Source organism: Phyllobates terribilis, unplaced genomic scaffold (assembly GCF_046119375.1).
Source record: "Phyllobates terribilis strain yellow unplaced genomic scaffold, ASM4611937v1 Scaffold_323__1_contigs__length_2155407, whole genome shotgun sequence".
NCBI lineage: Eukaryota > Metazoa > Chordata > Amphibia > Anura > Dendrobatidae > Phyllobates > Phyllobates terribilis.
The window spans coordinates 687,010-705,348 of NW_027363083.1; the positions used below are offsets into that span (position 1 = coordinate 687,010).

At 46.2% G+C, this 18,339-nt stretch overlaps 1 protein-coding gene across 1 annotated transcript in view; it reads left to right on the plus strand.

The window, feature by feature from the left end:
* Window positions 1-16,685, plus strand: part of LOC141221152 (microtubule-associated serine/threonine-protein kinase 3-like) — a 48,492-nt gene extending 31,807 nt beyond the window's left edge. Inside the window, exons 2-16 of the mRNA XM_073666498.1 lie at window positions 7,919-8,020; window positions 8,172-8,241; window positions 8,816-8,883; window positions 9,076-9,161; window positions 9,990-10,198; window positions 12,136-12,274; window positions 12,364-12,496; window positions 13,797-13,962; window positions 14,069-14,167; window positions 14,410-14,532; window positions 14,677-14,786; window positions 14,888-14,979; window positions 15,375-15,511; window positions 15,999-16,091; window positions 16,325-16,685. Of these exons, the coding sequence (XP_073522599.1) occupies window positions 10,045-10,198; window positions 12,136-12,274; window positions 12,364-12,496; window positions 13,797-13,962; window positions 14,069-14,167; window positions 14,410-14,532; window positions 14,677-14,786; window positions 14,888-14,979; window positions 15,375-15,511; window positions 15,999-16,091; window positions 16,325-16,422 (1,344 nt within the window). The 5' untranslated portion in view covers window positions 7,919-8,020; window positions 8,172-8,241; window positions 8,816-8,883; window positions 9,076-9,161; window positions 9,990-10,044 and the 3' untranslated portion in view covers window positions 16,423-16,685. The remainder of the gene's footprint in view (window positions 1-7,918; window positions 8,021-8,171; window positions 8,242-8,815; window positions 8,884-9,075; window positions 9,162-9,989; window positions 10,199-12,135; window positions 12,275-12,363; window positions 12,497-13,796; window positions 13,963-14,068; window positions 14,168-14,409; window positions 14,533-14,676; window positions 14,787-14,887; window positions 14,980-15,374; window positions 15,512-15,998; window positions 16,092-16,324) is intronic.
* Window positions 16,686-18,339: the final 1,654 nt, after the last annotated feature.

Below are 18,339 nucleotides of genomic sequence, written 5' to 3' on the forward strand. Positions count from 1 at the left end.
ATAACATGAATTCACATCATTATATAACAACAATCAGATATTGATATTAATAATAATAATAATAATAATAATATCAATATTATTATTATGGAAATTTAATAATATTGCCAAGGAAGAAGAAAAGGAAAAAAATGATTGTTATCCTAATGATAAACCTGTCTTCTTTTGAGGATTTTTCAGTCCTTTTTATCCTCAAAAAGGGGGGAATGTTAAATAATTAATAATCCATAATCATTTTTCTTAAATCTGAGTCCTATGCCTCAGCCATCGTGTCTAGTTGACATGCGCTATTTGTGTGTGTATTTTTGGTTCACTACCATATGTAGAACAGGTGTCCATACGACTGGCTATAAAAGCCCATGGTACAGAAAGGGGGGACTCTCTTGCTCTTCCCACCCCACAAGACACAGAAGAAGAATCTTCATGCTGAGAAACAGATGACATGTAGGCCTGGACACGTGCTGGACAAAGACATGATTTACCAGCCAGGATCCAAGGAAAGATGGGTGAATCTCAACAATTAAGCTAATTATGGACAAATGGACAATTACTTTATAACTAATTATTGTATGTACCTGCTGCAATCTGATTCTATTTAATGGACAATCCAAGAATAAATAGATACATTTTTTTTATAAGAATATCGTGATATTGATACTTTGCGAAGTCCTCAGTAGAAAAAAATAATACAGAAAGAGTATTATTTTACAGTGTTACAGGGGCCCACTGAGACCCTTTCGCCCAGGGCCCACGAAAACCTGGAGCCGGCCCTGGATGAAAGCAGTGATGGAGGAGGGAGCTTCATGTGACACTCCCTCTCCCATCATTCCTCCTCTGCATCTGACGCAGCAGCATGATGACGCGCCACGCTGTGCCAGACAGTGGAGCTGGCAGCTGCTGAGGTGATCAGCTGCAGAGACTGAAGCAGCGGGGAACGAGGAGCGGTAAGTATGTATTTATTTATTTATTTTTAAATCAGTATGTCCTGATAATACTGGAGGACTGGGGCTGCATTTTACCCTATGGTGGGGGACCGCATTTTACCCTTTGGGGGGCTGCACTATACTGCGTACAGGACCATGGGGAGTGCATTATACTGTGTGCAGGACCATGGCGAGTGCATTATACTGTGTGGAGGACCATGGGGTGTGCATTATACTGTGTGGAGGACCATAGGGTGTGCATTATACTGTGTGGAGGACCATAGGGAGTACGTTATACTGTGTGGATGACCATAGGGAGTGCATTATACTGTGTGGAAGACCATAGGGAGTTCATTATACTGCGTGGAGGACCATAGGGAGTGCATTATACTTAGTGGAAGACCATAGGGAGTGCAATGTACTGTGTGGAGAACCATAGGGAGTTCATTATACTGTGTGGAGAACCATAGGGAGTTCATTATACTGCGTGGAGGACCTTAGGGAGTTCATTATACTGTGTGGAGGACCTTAGGGAGTGCATTATACTGTGTGGAGGACCTTAGGGAGTGCATTAATCTGCGTGGAGGACCATGGCGAGTGTCTTATACTGTGTGGAGGACCATGGCGAGAGTCTTACAATGTGTGGAGGACCATGGTGAGGATCTTACACTGTGTGCACTTTCTGCTGCTCACGGCACTTTACTAAAACTGTGGATGGATGTTAGCAGAAATAACCATATCAAACCCACTAAAATGTAACGCTAATTCCCAGGTGCCGGTACGTGTGATCCTGATGCGGCACACTGTTGCCACACGTGTGACAAACAGGGACACACGGGACACGGATATCTCTGGTACCGTTTTTTCCTTTCCGGTACTGGAAATATATGGACGTGTGAAACCGGCTTTATAGGGAGTCTGGCCGACTCTGACAGCGGCTCACCGCTCCTGCAGCTGCACGATCTCGCGACCTAAACACAACAAGGTAAAGGATTGAACTTTATAAAGACACAACGATCAATGACAATGATGTAAATGATTTATCACTTTTTATTAATTCTTCAATACCTTCAATATTTGTCACAGTTGTTAATAGTAAACTAAAATGTTCTATGGAGAAAAAAAAGACAAATGAGGAATAAACCTACACATTATTTCCCATATGACTGAGTATATCTTTTGGGTGTGTTCACAATTGGCTGTTTTTCTGCGGCAATAACACTGCACTTTAAAGTACGAGCTTAGTGAATGAGATTTCTGAAGTCTCATTCACATGCTGCGTTTCTTTTCTAGTGTGTTTTGTATTCTGCAGCTTGTCAATCCTTTTAGGGCCGTTGCAGCGTTTTTCACCAATTCAAATGAATGAGAAAAAAAACAATTAAAAACACAGCAAAAACGTGCGTATTTTACTCAGTGTTTTTCCTGCCACCAGTTTGGTTTTTGTTGAACAAAAAATGCTGCAAAAATGCAGCGTGTGAACATACCCTTATACTGGTTGTGTTCTAACTGGAAATAAAAGAGAACGGTCATGATAACATGGAGATGGATTTTATTCTATGGAGTTTCCACTGTACACATTGCTCGGCAGCATCTGTTTGTGCAGAATCGCCTCATGAAGATTCTATCACAAGATTCCATCATGACATCACTGGTGATGCTCGCCCATTATGACATCACAGCTCACAGTCACTACTTCTACAATGTACACAGGGTAGCGGGTGCCATTTTGGCTCCATAGCTAGTTACTGAGCGCACTTACAGTTTCTCACTATGGCCGGATTTTTTCTGGATAATTTTCAGGTACAAGCACTATGGGGTATTCTTATCAACAATCGCCCTAACATTGTGCTTCTACCACCCGATGGCGTCCTCAGCTTCACTCACCGGCTGGTGGTGCAGCTAGTAAGGAACTGCCTGACCAAACACCAACAAGGTCATCTCACCTCAGAGTATGTGACGGATTTACTTCATAACATCAGGACATTACTGCAGCAGGTAAATAGCGGACGCTCCACACAAAACTTCTCCATATAGATAACTAGCTATTGAACCCGTTCTACACCCTGGTGACAAGCATTTTTATTGGTACAATTTCGGCACCATTTTTTTAAAGACTGTGTCTGCGAATTCACACATAGAGTTTCTTCAATAAAATGCAGCCGGATAGCGTAGTATGCGCACACGTAAACCCCCATAGCCTCCCCACGTCCAGCAGGAGACCCCCATACCCTCCCCACGTCCAGCAGGAGAACCCCATAACCTCCCCACCTCCAGCAGGAGACCCCCATAACCCCCCCACCTCCAACAGGAGACCCCCATAGCCTCCCCACGTCCAGCAGAAGACCCCCATAGCCTCCCTACGTCCAGCAGGAGACCCCCATAGCCTCCCTACGTCCAGCAGGAGACTCTCATAAACTCCCCACGTCCAGCAAGAGACCCCCATAGCCACCCCACATCCAGCAGGAGACCCTCATAGCCTCCCTACGTCCAGCAGGAGACCCCCATAGCCTCAATGCATCAAGCAGGAGACCCCTATAACCTCCCCACGTCCAGCAGGAGACCCCTATAGCCTCCGCACGTTTAACAGGAGACCCCCATAGTCTCCCCCGGTCCAGCAGGAGACCCTCATAGCCTCCCCACGTCCAGCAGGAGACCCCCATAGCCTCCCCATGTCCATCAGGAGACCCCCATAGCCTAAACACGTCCAGCAGGAGACCCCCATAGCCTCCCCACCTCCAACAGGAGACCCCCCATAGCCTCCCCACGTCCAGCAGAAGACCCCCATACCCTCCCCATGTCCAGCAGGAGAACCCCATAACCTCCCCACCTCCAGCAGGAGACCCCCATAGCCCCCCACCTCCAACAGGAGACCCCCATAGCCTCCCCACATCCAGCAGAAGACCCCCATAGCCTCCCTGCATCCAGCAGGAGACCCCCATAGCCTCAATGCATAAAGCAGGAGACCCCTATAACCTACCCACGTCCAGCAGGAGACCCCTATAGCCTCCACACGTCTAGCAGGAGACCCCCATAGTCTCCCCCGGTCCAGCAGGAGACCCTCATAGCCTCCCCACATCCAGCAGGAGACCCCCATAGCCTCCCCACGTCCATCAGGAGACCCCCAGAGCCTCCACACATCCAGCAGGAGACCCCCATAGCCTCAATGCATCGAGCAGGAGACCCCTATAGCCTCCCCACGTCCAGCAGGAAACCCCCATAGCCTCCGCAGGTCTAGCAGGAGACCCCATAGCCTCCCGTGGTCCAGCAGGAGACCCTCATAACCTCCCCACATCCAGCAAGAGACCCCCATAGCCTCCCCACATCCAGCAGGAGGCCCTCATAGCCTCAATGCATAGAGCAGGAGACCCCCATAGCCTCCCCATGTCCAGCAGGAGAACCCCATAGCCTCCCCACGTCCAGAAGGAGACCCCTTTAGCCTCCACACATCCAGCAGGAGACCCCATAGCCTCCCCATGTCCAGCAGGAGAACCTCATAGCCTCCGCACATCCAGCAGGAGACCCCCATAGCCTCCCCTGGTCCAGCAGGAGACCCTCATAGCCTCCCCACATCCAGAAGGAGACCCCCATAGCCTTCCCACGTCCAGCAGGAGACCCCCATAGCCTCCACACATCCAGCAGGAGACCCCCATAACCTCCGCACATCCAGCAGGAGACCCCCATAGCCTCCCCACATCCAGCAGGACACCCCCATAGCCTCCATACATCCAGCAGGAGACCCCCATAGCCTCCGCATGTCCAGCAGGAGACCCGCATAGCCTCCCCACCTCCAGCAGGAGACCCCCATAGCCTCCATACATCCAGCAGGAGACCTCATAGCCTCCACACGTCCAGCAGGAGACCCCCATAGCCTCCGCACATCCAGCAGGAGACCCCCATAGCCTCCTCATGTCCAGCAGGAGACCCCCATATCCTCTGCATGTCCAGCAGGAGACTCCCATAGCCTCTGCACGTCCAGCAGGAGACTCCCATAGACTTCTCACGTCCAGCAGGAGACCCTCATAGCCTCCACACGTCCAGCAGGAGACCCCCATAGCCTCAATGCATTGAGCAAGATACCGCATAACCTCCCCATGTACAGCAGTAGAACCCCATAAACTCCTCATGTCCAGCAGGAGACCCCCATAGCCTCCCCACATCCAGTAGGAGACTCCTATAGCCTCCCCACGTCCAGCAGGAGACCCCATAGCCTCTGCACGTCCAGCAGCAGACCCCCATAGACTCCCCACGTCCAGCAGGAGACCTCCATAGCCTCCACCCCTCCAGCAGGAGACCCCCTTAGCATCCGCATGTCCAGCAGGAGACTCCCATAGCCTCCGCACATCCAGCAAGAGACCCCGATAGCCTCCCCACGTCCAGCAGAAGACCCCCATAGCATTTGCACGTCTAGCAGGAGACCCCTATAGCCTTCCCCGGTCCAGCAGGAGACCCTCAAAGCCTCCCCACGTTCAGCAGGAGACCCCCATAGCCTCCCCACGTCCAGCAGGAAACCCCCATAGCCTCTGCACGTCCAGCAGGAGACTCCCATAGACTCCCCATGTCCAGCAAGAGACCCCCATAACCACCCCACATCCAGCAGGAGACCCTCATAGCCTCAACGCATCGAGCAGGAGATCCCCCATGGCCTCCCTACGTCCAGCAGGAGACCCCCATAGCCTCCGCACGTCCTGCAGGAGACCCCCATAGCCTCTGCACGTCCAGCAGGAGACCCCCATAGCCTCCGCACGTCCAGCAGGAGACCCCCATAGCCTCCGCACGTCCAGCAGGAGACCCCCATAGCCTCCGCATGTCCAGCATGAGACCGCCATAGCCTCCTCACGTCCAGCAGGAGACCCCTATAGCCTCTGCATGTCCAGCAGGAGACCCCCATAGCCTCTGCATGTCCAGCAGGAGACCCCCATAGCCTCCGCACATCCAGCAGGAGACCCCCATAGCCTCCCCACATCCAGCAGGAGACCCCCATTGCCTCCCCACGTCCAGCAGGAGACCTCCATACAGGGGCGTACATAGGAATCATGGGGCCCCATAGCAGAAGCGCTAAATGGAGCCCCTCCAAAAAAGTGAAAATTGTCGGGGGTCAAGGAAGAGCATATCTCATAACTTTCCAGCCTTTACACAGTAATTTTTCTCCTGCTGAAGTCCTAGATTCCTCTTTTATTTCCCCATAAGGTATGATGCCAACAACAGTGCCCCCCCTAAACACAGTATGTTACCCCAATGGTGAATTCCTCCACATGCACAGTATAATGACTCTACCGTACCCCACCTCAACTCTCAAGGCAAAGTATGGTGACTCCAACACAGTATGATCCCCAACTGTGACCCCCACACAGCCCTCCATGTAGTATAATGGCCCCACACCTCTCCACACAGTATAATGCACTCGCCATGGTCCTCCACACAGTATAATGCACTCGCCATGGTCCTCCACACAGTATAATGCACTCGCCATGGTCTTCCACACAGTATAATGCACTCCCTATGGTCCTCCACGCAGTATAATGCACTCCCTATGGTCCTCCACACAGTATAATGCACTCCCTATGGTCCTCCACACAGTATAATGCACTCCCTATGGTCCTCCACACAGTATAAGACATTCTTCATACAGAATACTGGCCCCCATATAGTCCTCTCCATACAGTATACTGGCCTGCATATAGTCCTCCATACAGTGTACTGGCCCCCATATAGTCCTCCATACAGTATACCGGCCTCCTTATAGTCCTCTATAGAGAATACTGGCCTCATATAGTCCTCCACACAGTGTATGGGTCCCAATATAGCCCTCCATACAGTGTATTGGCCCCCATATAGTCCTCCATACAGTATACTGGCCCCCATATAGTCCTCCATACAGAATACTGGCCCCCATAGAGAATACTGGCCCCCATATAGTCCTCCATACAGTGTACTGGCCCCCATATAGTCCCATATAGTCCTCAATACAGTATACTGGCCCTCATATAGTCCTCCACGCAGTGTATGGGCCCCCATATAGTCCTCCCTACAGAATACTGGCCCCCATATAGTCATCCATACAGTATACTGCCCCTCATATAGTCCTCCACACAGTGTATGGGCCCCCATATAGTCCTCCATACAGAATACTGGCCCCCATATAGTGCTCCATACAGTGTACGAGCCCTTATATAGTGTATGGGCCCCAGGCCTCCATACATTAAAAAAAAAAAAAATGACATACTCACCTCACCTGCTGCCGCTGCTCTGCTCCGGACTCCTCAGCGTCGCTGTCTTCCCGCTCTGCACTGTGACTGCTCAGCAGAGGGTGTGGTGGAAAGACGTCATCCCACCCTCTAACCTGAGACGTCACAGCACAGGACGCGGAAGACACCGGAGCTGCGGAGGCACGGGGAGAGGTAAGTATTGTGCCGGGGCCCTGAGCGGAGTGGGGCCCCCTGCCTGCTCAGGGACCTGGCACTTGCCCGGGTGCTAACGCCGGGCCTGGGAGCGGAGCCTGTTGCAAGGGCCCCGATGCAGGGCATACACGGTGCAGGCGACTGCTATGGGCCCCCCCCCCCCGGCTCACGGGCCCCATAGCAGTGGCGTGGCCTGCCGCCATTGGCGGTACGCCACTGCCTCCATAGCCTCCCCACTTTTAGCAGGAGACCCCCCATAGCCATGATGAAATGACGCATACCTCTATTTCTGGCACCACACTCCTCCTCCATCCCCGTCCTCCTCCCGGTCTGGATGTGTTCTTCTGTCTGCGGCCACATTGTGCAGGTACAGTGCGCTTGCGCAGTCTATAGCGGCTTCGGAAAGAAGGACCCATCCCTGGTTATATTATAGATAATGGTGGGATAGAAGTTTCTTTCCTCCAATATAAAACACGATGAGTCCCCAGAGTTATTGTATCTGCAGAGAGGAGCAAATGTCACATACAATGGCGGCCTCCTCCATTGTGACCTTTCTCATCTCAAAATTTTCCTTTTTGTTTCTTTTCCTCTTTGTAGGCTGAAGAAAGATCTCAATATGGAGATTTGGCTTTTATTAAAGACCTGGCCGAAAAAGTCCTGTGTGTACTGGAGCGTCCGGCTCGCTCCTCGGAACGCCTGGTAAGGAGCCGTCATCTTCTCTAGCACACGTCTGATTTGTACAGTTACAATTGGCTGCATCTGTAAATGCAGGTTTAGTCCTTCCTGATTTATCTATGTGATGATTTAGTGTAAGGTTCCACATGTTAATTATATATATTATATCTATCAGGAAACAGCAGAAGGCGACACCAAAGACGAGCAAAATCTAATCCCGGGACTGAACAGCGATCTGACTACAGGTAAGCCGATCACCCGACCTCCTACAAGAAATATCCAGATATTATAGAGAACAGGGAATAATCTTACATTTACTCTGTATATTCTGTGTAATGGGAACCTGTCAGCACATTTTTGCATATTGTGGTATGACTGTACTGGCCATTTCTCTGTAATAATTTTTTGCAGAAATCCAATGTCTCAGTCAAGGGAAATCTAATGTAGAAGCCGTATACAAATCAGCATGGAAGTGCACTGGGGGCGTGGAAGAAGAAATCCATACTGTGACACGCCCCCAGTGCACTTCCAGGATAATCTGCATATGGCTCCTACGCTTCAGATCTCTTACCATCACTCACATGTACAGCGAGGGTGGGGGGGTCCTCATTCATGTGATGATTGGGGGAGTCCTTCATCATTTCCATTACGTTTATTCATGGATGCTCCGTACGTTCTCATATTTAGAATCCCTATATAATAAGTATTATTCCCATTTACAGACATCTTGTCATGTCTGAGTTATATTGTTGTAATATATATGTAGGATTAATATCGTCTAATACATTTTATTTCTTCATCATTTTTTCACTCTTTTAGAAACAACTGTGTTGGCGGATGCTGACAGTAGAATCTGTGAGATCCCGGAGATCCAAGAATCTGACGGTGTAAGTATCATGGAGAGAGATGTCGGTGTATCACCAGATTATGGGGTGGGAATGACACCTCCAGTATTGTCTCCCATATAACCATGGGATGTCTCTATTCTAAGAGGAGATGACAGAAGGGAGACGTTTTTGCATCTGGAGCTTTTTTCCAGCAGCTTCTATATCTTTATATAATTTCTTATTCTTTTATAGAGCGTGATCAAATCATTGACCCCGTCAAGACAGCCGCATAAGAGCGACTATGGGACATCCAAACTGATCAGCAGTGGAAGTTTTGGGTGAGTTTTCTGTTGGCATAATCCACATTTCTCAAGGTTCCCAATGACAATGCTCCAGACTCTGTGCTCTTCCCTTCAGTGTTATCATAGGGAAATTATATGATCTGTAGGAAAACAAACTGTTAAGGAAAGGGATTAAAATAGAATAATATATTACACCTGCCTGTCCTAGACCCTCATCTGTTCTTACACTGCCACCCCCATCAGAGCTTCCCCCTCCTCCGCACCGGTCTGTTCTTTTCGGAATCCATTAGCGAACTGATAAGAGTAATTGGCAACACATGGTCAAGTGAGGGGGTGACACGAAATTTCATCAATGACATCTGCACCCCCCAACCTCCACCATGACCATGTGAGTCTACTCCCTGGTCTCAGCAATAAAGACTGGCACAGAGGACAAGTGGCTATAATGGGTTTCATTTTTTGTAACTCCTTCGCTCCCCTCCATTTATTATGTTGTTATGTCTTGGGGTATGCGGGAGCATAATTAACGTCATGTTATGGCAATTGGAGCACTTTTAATTTGGACCAACTTTTATTTGCACTGAATCGTATCTACTGGTCTAATGTAGTGAATCTGCCCAAGAATAATTTCAGTAGATTCTCTCACCTGTAATGTGACCTGGGTGAGGGCTCCGGCGGACGTGGCATTGTGGACACCTCCCATAGGTGATCTATGTAGTGATCTTTTATCAAATTCTAGACATGGACTTCCAGTGACGGACAGACTTCTAGCATTAAACATTAGTACAAAACATTATATAATGACTTCTATAGATGTTCTTGTAGTAAAGATTCATTCTAACCATTGATTCTCTTTCTCTCCAGTGCCGTCTACTTAGCGCACCATAAAGACTCACACCAGATCTTTGCTTTGAAGAAAATGTTCAAGCGAAACCTGAACACTCCAAAAAGAGTGGCATTGGCCTTTCTGGAGAGGGACATCCTAACATTCGCAGATTGTCCCTTCGTGGTCTCCATGCTCTGCTCCTTTCCAACAAAATCTCACCTGTGTGTGGTCATGGAGTATGTAGGAGGTAGGACATGTATATTGTAGTATATTCAGCCCATGTCTGCTTACATCTTATCACTGCTCTTATAATTAGGATAATTAGGACAGTTACATCCTCACAGTGCATTTACTGTAGGTTTTCTATTACCAAGATGCCTGGAAATTCATTGATCTGTGTGCAGCAGTGCTATGGTGCCAGTGAGTCAGATCAGGCCTGGCACCGCTCGGCACTGGGCCCCATTCCACCACCTGTCATCACAATTTCAGTGGTATTCACATTGTCAGAATATGAATACCGATGAAAACAATGGTGGATCAGGGAGCCAAAGGTTCCTAAATCCACCATTCAGCCTCCGCAGATGGGTCCGAGACTCCGTGTACTGCAGGTTCTTCGATGTCGCCACAATATTGCATCTGTAGTGTGGAGTCTCAGTACTTACACTGCACAGGTGGGGCTGGTGGGGGCCATAACACTGAGTGATGGGGCAGGTGGAGACCATATGTTGAGTAGTAGGGCTGGTTGGGGCCATAATACTGAGTGGTGAGGCTGGTGAGGGCGATAATTCTAAATGGTGAGGCTCGTGGGGGCCATAACACTAAGTAGTGGTGGGGGCCATAATACTGAGAGGTAGGGCTGGTGGGGGCTATAGTACTGAGTGGTGGGGCTGGTGGGTGCCTTACTACTAAGTGGTGGGGCTGGTGGGGGCCATAACACTGAGTGGTGGGGTTAATAAGGGCCATAATTCTGAGTAGTGGGGTTGGTGAGAGCGATAATACTGAGTGTTGATGCTGGTGGGGGCCATAATACTGAGAGGTGGGGCTGGTGGAGGTGGTAGTACTGAGTGGTGGGTGCCTTACTACTAAGTGGTGGGGCTGGTAGGGGCCGTAACAATGAGTGGTGGGGCTGGTGAGCGCCATAATACTGAGTCTTGAGGCTGGTGGGGGCCATAATACTGAGTAGTGGGGCTATTGTGTGCCTTACTACTAAGTGGAGGGACTGTTGGGGGCAATAACACTGAGTGGTGGGGCTGCTGAGGGCCATAATACTGAGTGGTGGGGCTGGTGAGAGCAATTATACTTAGTTGTTGGGCTGGTGGGGGCATAATACTGAGTTGCGAGATTGGTGGAAGCCATAATACTGAGAATTGAGGGTTGTGGGTACCATAATACTGAATGGTGTGCCGTGTGTGGGGCTATGGGGGACTGTGAATGCTGCTATATTGAGTTGGTGACTGTACATGCCCCTACACCCCCTGGGGGTCCTCATATTGAATGGTGTGCAGTGGGGGTCCTTATTCTGTGTGGGGATCCTAATTCTGTTTGATTGGCTTTGGGGGCCATCATACTGAGTGGGCAGTGGTGGAGACCATTATATTGTCTGAGGGGCTATGGGGGCCATCATATTAAGTAGGGGGGGCTGTGGGCGCCATTATACTGAGTAGGGGGCTGTGACTGGCCTCATACTGAGTGGGGACATTATAGACAGGTGCTACATTATATCTGTAAGGTGAAACTGGATTAAGATTTCACTGTGGGGATATCTAACTCAGTCTGTGGGTGGGGGCATTTTTGGGAGCATCATATGCTAAAATGGCTATAAAAGGTGTATTGCTGTTGAGAACATTGATTGACTTCAGTAAGGGTTTTTTTTGAAGGGGCGTGCAGTTAGAACTTTTGCTATGGGGCCCTGAGATTTCTCTGTCCGCCACTGTCTGTGTGATCTCCCTGTAAGTCCGCACTGAGCATGTCAGTATCTCCAGCTGTAGACGAGATGTGACATCACTTTATGTTATTAGTTACATGGAGGACATTTCTCCATCGATTCAGACTAATATTATGTGCACTATACATTATATCTGTTTATATTCTCTCCTATCCCAATGTCTCCGCTCACTTCCCATTATACATCATGGTGATCTGCTGTGTAAACCACTCACCGGTCATATTTCCTTTCTTCTATAGGTGGTGACTGTGAGACCCTCCTAAGCACCAGGGGTCCTCTATCTGTCCCCTTGGCCCGCTTATACTTTGGAGAAGCGGTTCTTGCTGTGGAATACCTCCATAGCTACGGTGTGGTGCACAGAGACCTGAAGCCGGATAAGTAAGTGCCCCTCGTAGTATAATAAAGGGGGGAAGTTATCATTTATTATCATACGGTCTGTGAGGCTAAAACCATCTTCTCTTCCACAGCCTCCTGATTACATCTGCTGGACACATAAAAGTTACCGATTTTGGGATTTCAAAAGTTGGTGTCATGATACCAAAAACCAACACCTACAAGGAATTAGCGGAGGACATCACCAGGGAGTTCCTGGACCGTGAGGTGGGTAACACTTACAGGAATTTAGCTTGTTCTTTACAAATCTCCAAGGACCAAAGCAAAGAAAGACCTTAAATATAACTTTTAATTGATACATTTAAAAGCACCCATATCAATATATAAAGACAAAATCCATAAAATGTGGCGGCAGCAGTATTCTCCGATCGGGGTGTATTTATCTCCCGCGTCTGTCCACTGACTCATTGTGGCTATCTCCTAATATGATCCCCTGATGAACCCCAAATTAGGAGGGGGAGAAACGTGTTGGGACAATTTACAGATAAGTCCTCTGGTTACTGCTGACTAAAATGCTTTTTTGGCAACTTTTTTTGTAATTCGCACACTGGATAATGCTGTGTCCCAACATTTGGACGTGTCCTGTGTAGATCAGTCCTGACTATAGATTAGCCAGGGGGATTTTGAGGTTGTCTATATGTACCGTCTGTCCTAGACTATTATCTTCATGCTCAATGTCATTATATAGGTGACTTGTTACTACTTTGGACATATTTATGTTCCTATGTTTACCGTTAATTGAGCACACGTGCTTTTATAATATTGTTCTTGTTGCCCGTAATTGCCAGCACTAATGTACTTTATGTATCTATAATAGGCTTCTGAATGATGGTTTACATATCATACTGAATTGTGTATAGATTGGTGCATTTGATATCCTATCTGTACTAGTGGAACTACATTATATCAGCTTCCCTGTTTCCATATAATTGATACATTGAATATTGCCTTTTTTTCATTCAGCATGTTAGCAGCGACATGACTGTCTGCCTTTCATCATTATCTGTATATGTGTATGTCTGTCTAGGGGTGGATAGCGTCACGGAGGGAGTGCCGATGTGGAGCGGGGGCGCCAAACCGATTAGCTAGGGTGTCAACCTCCACTGGCATGCGGGATCTCAGCCCATTTGGGATCTCTAGGGCAAGCCTGCATGTCAATTATCCTACATTTATCCCACTACCCATATATTGTACATTTTATGCATTTTGTCTTCATATATTGATATGGGTGCTTTTAAATGTAGCTATTAAAGATTATATTTTAAGGGGTTTTCTTTGTTTTGCTTTGGTATTTGGTTAACTAATATACCCCATCTGTTCACCTTGCCTTTGGCATATGTTTTTTTTTCTTTACAAATCTCATCACACTATTGTGTCTTCTCTACATTCTTCATTTCTAGAGAACGTTTCCATTGATATTTTATCTTTTGTCATTGTGTTTTTATGGCGAGAACGTGTTATAATAACCATTTTATCATTTTCATCTTTATCTTCTGTTGTTTTCCAGTTATGTGGCACCCCATATTACATCGCCCCAGAGGTCATCCTCAAAGAAGGCTATGGAAGACCTGTTGACTGGTGGTCAATGGGGATAATCCTACATAAATTTCTCACGGGATCTGTACCATTTGATGGAGATTCTGTAGCTGAGCTTTATGACAGGATTGTCATTGGTAAGTGGAATGATCCGACCATTGCTTTGATCAGTTACATTGGTTTAGGTGTTTACTTTGCTTTAGCTTACAGTCCAGTAAAGAGATTTTATTTTCTGTATAACAGGTGACATAATTTGGGATTGTAATTCCGCTCCTACTCCCAATGCACAGAACCTGATTACTGAGCTGCTCAGAACAAATCCTGCAGATAGACTTGGGACAGGTAAGAGATATAATACTATTCATATTAGTATTAATATTAACCTATCACACTTATCACTCATGTCCTTGAGGATCAACACTTCTCTATCAGATTGTCCATTTCTAGTTCTCCACACTATGACTTTCAGTCTTCTTCCTTCATGTTGACTCAGTTATGTCATTAATTCAGATTAAGTTAAACTGTTCAGATGTGAAGCAATCTCTGACAATGTCCACATCACTTTTGTTTTGTTCTTTTTCCAGGAGGATCACTTGAGATCAAGAGTCATCCATTCCTGAGTGACTTAGATTTTAACAACCTTCTAAGTCAGAAGCCAGAGTACATTCCTCAGCTTGCCTCAGATGTGGACAACAGCTTATTTATCGGTAAGTAGAAGAAGACATCATCTAGACTAAGCGGCTGTTTGTCTTGTCTTCCATAAAATGTAATAATCAGTACCCACTAATATTGTGATAAATGACGCCTGTTTTATACTAACAACCTCTAATAATACTTCATTACTTTTGTAGATCACTCTGAAATAGACCATTCGGTCTCAGAGGATGAGGAGGGTACAAGTGAGAACAATGAGAACCTTGACTTTCAAAATTTTACATCATCTTCTGAAAGGCTTTCTAAAGTAAGTACCGTATGTGATCAATAAATCCAAAATATGTGAAACAAAAAAGACCTCTAAAAGTAAAAAAAAGTATTTCATATCTTGTTTTTGTCCATGTTTAGCTCTGTACCATCACTACCAGAACGATGAATGATGAGGACCAGAAGTCTCCTCCAGAGTGTACACCAGCAACCAATGCAAATATCTCAGAAATGTGAGTAGATTATGGGGTCATTAATGGGAGTTCCAGGCTGATATATATGCACAACACATAATATAGGACATAAATACCATAATATCAAATTCAGCCTCAATGATTAGCGTCATTGTGCTTTTGGCTTCAGAAACCGTTGGTGATAATAGCCCATAATTGCAGCCATTCACGCGTATTAGAGCTGCCCATACTGTAGGAGAGATGTAGTATTACATGCCAGCCATTATTGCTAGTTGTTTTTCGCTCTGATCCATAGAAGGTAGATTGGAGCATAAAACCTTCCTCACTATGACAGTCATATGTCCTATTAGGCCCTCTAGTCGGTGTTCTTCTAGTGAGACCACCCCTTTTATTCTGCATTGACTTGTGATTTACATGTTTTTCTTAAATCATAGAATGGGAGAGTTGGAAGTTACCTCCTGGGTCTTCTGGTCCGACCCCCTGATTCTTCCTGACAGGCAGACAGAATCGCTTTCTGAATCTGATAGCGACAATGCTATAAACAGCTTGCCCTCCTCGTCCCCATCATCAGGTATGTATGTACAGCATCAAAAGGTGAATGTTGACTTCAAGGCTCAAATATTTGGTTTCTCTGTATTAGGTCTCCTATGTTGTCCAGGTTTCATGGATCCCAATTATATTTTCCATGGGCCCATACTGTATTTCTATTTCCTTCATTTTATCCAGGAATTGTTTTCATGGATTCTGTAAAATACGTTTTAGCATCCAGGAACTCACTTCAATATAAGAAGACATCGTCTCCTATAGTAGAATATCGCTCATTAGTGATGCACCACGTGGCGGCACACAGGGCGCTTACTGCTCCATATCAGTGATACATCTAATGCCCCTCAGATTAGGTCATGAACGGTATATAGGACTTATTCTGCCCTATAATAATGCAATGCCAGATTATCAGGACTATAGGGGACAGGACTAGAACAATTCTTCTATATACAGTACACAAAGCAGATCCTATAAGAATATTTCTTTACTGAGTTTTTTTACTTTCTGATCAGAATTTACAACTGAAGAGGAAAGAAAATCTGAAATGAATCTGAGTATAGACCAACAAAACTCAGAAAATGGGAAAAAGGGGAAAAAGAGACGAGGTAAGTGTGAGAATCATCTCCATGTTGTGTGATGTTAGTGATGAGAATAAGTCATGGGGAGCAGATGTCATCTGTCAGTGATGGGATTGTCACATGTATGATGGCTGACAATGACCCCGGACATCTGTGTGAATAAGATTCCTCTGCTGTCCGGCCGGCCACACTGACCGCACAGTAGCATCATGTAATATGGAGTCCCATCACTTACACTGTATGTATTTCTCTTCTCTTAGGTTCCATCTTCCGCCGGATCTTATCATCCTGCCGGCGTGGATTATCTAGGGCTGCTCGCGCATTTGCATGCTGTCGCTGTTGCCCAAGTGTCATCTAAAAGACGGAAAAGCTCCGCATCTAGCGGAGTACAGCCGATCCACCATCACTGCTGGACCTGTAAAGAAGGACCTTCACCATCTACCTGTGGCCTTCTAACTGTAACATCTCTACCCGGACTTGTTTCGGTAATGCCTCTGTCACCAGGCTCCGCTCTATCCATACTGCTCGCCTGACTTGGCTTTTTTTACTGATCACCTGGTATCTGACCCGGATTTCTTCCTGACTATGATTTTGTCTACTGATTCTGTCCCTGATTTTGTTCATCCCTTATCCTTCTACCCTATCCCTAATAAAAAAAAAAACAACTTCTATATTTATTGAGATTTTCTTATATCTATCAAACTTCACTCTGCATTCTGCTAAGCGATAAAAAATACATATTAACACTTCTGCTTTTAAAAGAATTTTAATTATATATATATATATATATATATATATATATATATATATATATATATATATATATAGAGAGAGAGAGAGAGAGAGAGAGAGAGAGAGAGAGAGAGAGAGAGAGAGAGAGAGAGAGAGAGAGAGAGAGAGAGAGAGAGAGAGAGAGAGAGAGAGAGAGAGAGAGAGAGAGAGAGAGAGAGAGAGAGAGAGAGAGAGAGAGAGAGAGAGAGAGAGAGAGAGAGAGAGAGAGAGAGAGAGAGAGAGAGAGAGAGAGAGAGAGAGAGAGAGAGAGAGAGAGAGAGAGAGAGAGAGAGAGATCAGGGCTGGAATGGGATGAAAAATGAAAAAGCACGCCTGTCACACAAACCCCACCAGCCCACATACCAAATCACCACCCCCCTCATCCCATTGAGGCACAATGAAAAGTTCAGCACATTTTGCTTTCTTGTTCATGCCCCTCACCACTCCATTATAGGGGATGTTTATTAAGCCACGTGTGAATGGAGCTGCAGTGCGAATGATCGACTACCGCTCCATTCACCCAGAGCTCTTCAGATCCCTGGTTCTCGGAAACAGTGGGGGTCCCGGCTGTTGGACCCCCAGCAATCAGAAAATTATTCCATATCCCAATGATAGAGGACAATTTCCAAACTTCAGATAACCCCTTTAAACAAGTTGTTCAGGATTAATTTTTATTTAACCATAGGATTGTAGACATAGAAAATAATAAACCCATCAGTACTGACCCTCCCCAAAGCCAATGCCACCTCTTCTTCAGCAGAACAGGAGAAGTGGTACTGTGCAGTGTATATATACAGAATAATACAGATACTGAGAATTACACCCAGTATACAGGACAAGAGAAGTGGTACTGTGCAGTGTATATATACAGAATAATACAGATACTGAGAATGACACCCAGTATACAGGACAAGAGAAGTGGTACTGTGCAGAGTATATATACAGAATAATACAGATACTGAGAATGACACCCAGTATACAGGACAGGAGAAGTGGTACTGTGCAGTGTATATATACAGAATAATACAGATACTGAGAATTACACCCAGTATACAGGACAAGAGAAGTGGTACTGTGCAGTGTATATATGCAGAATAATACAGATACTGAGAATGACACCCAGTATACAGGACAGGAGAACTGGTACTGTGCAGTGTATATATACAGAATAATACAGATACTGAGAATTACACCCAGTATACAGGACAGGAGAACTGGTACTGTGCAGTGTATATATACAGAATAATACAGATAGTGAGAATTACACCCAGTATACAGGACAAGAGAAGTGGCACTGTGCAGTGTATATATACAGAATAATACAGATACTGAGAATTACATCCACGATTCAGGACAGGAGAAGTGGTACTGTGCAGTGTTTATATACAGAATAATACAGATACTGAGAATTACATCCACTATACAGGACAAGAGAAGTGGTACTGTGCAGTGTATATATACAGAATAATGCAAATACTGAGAATTACATCCACAATTCAGGACA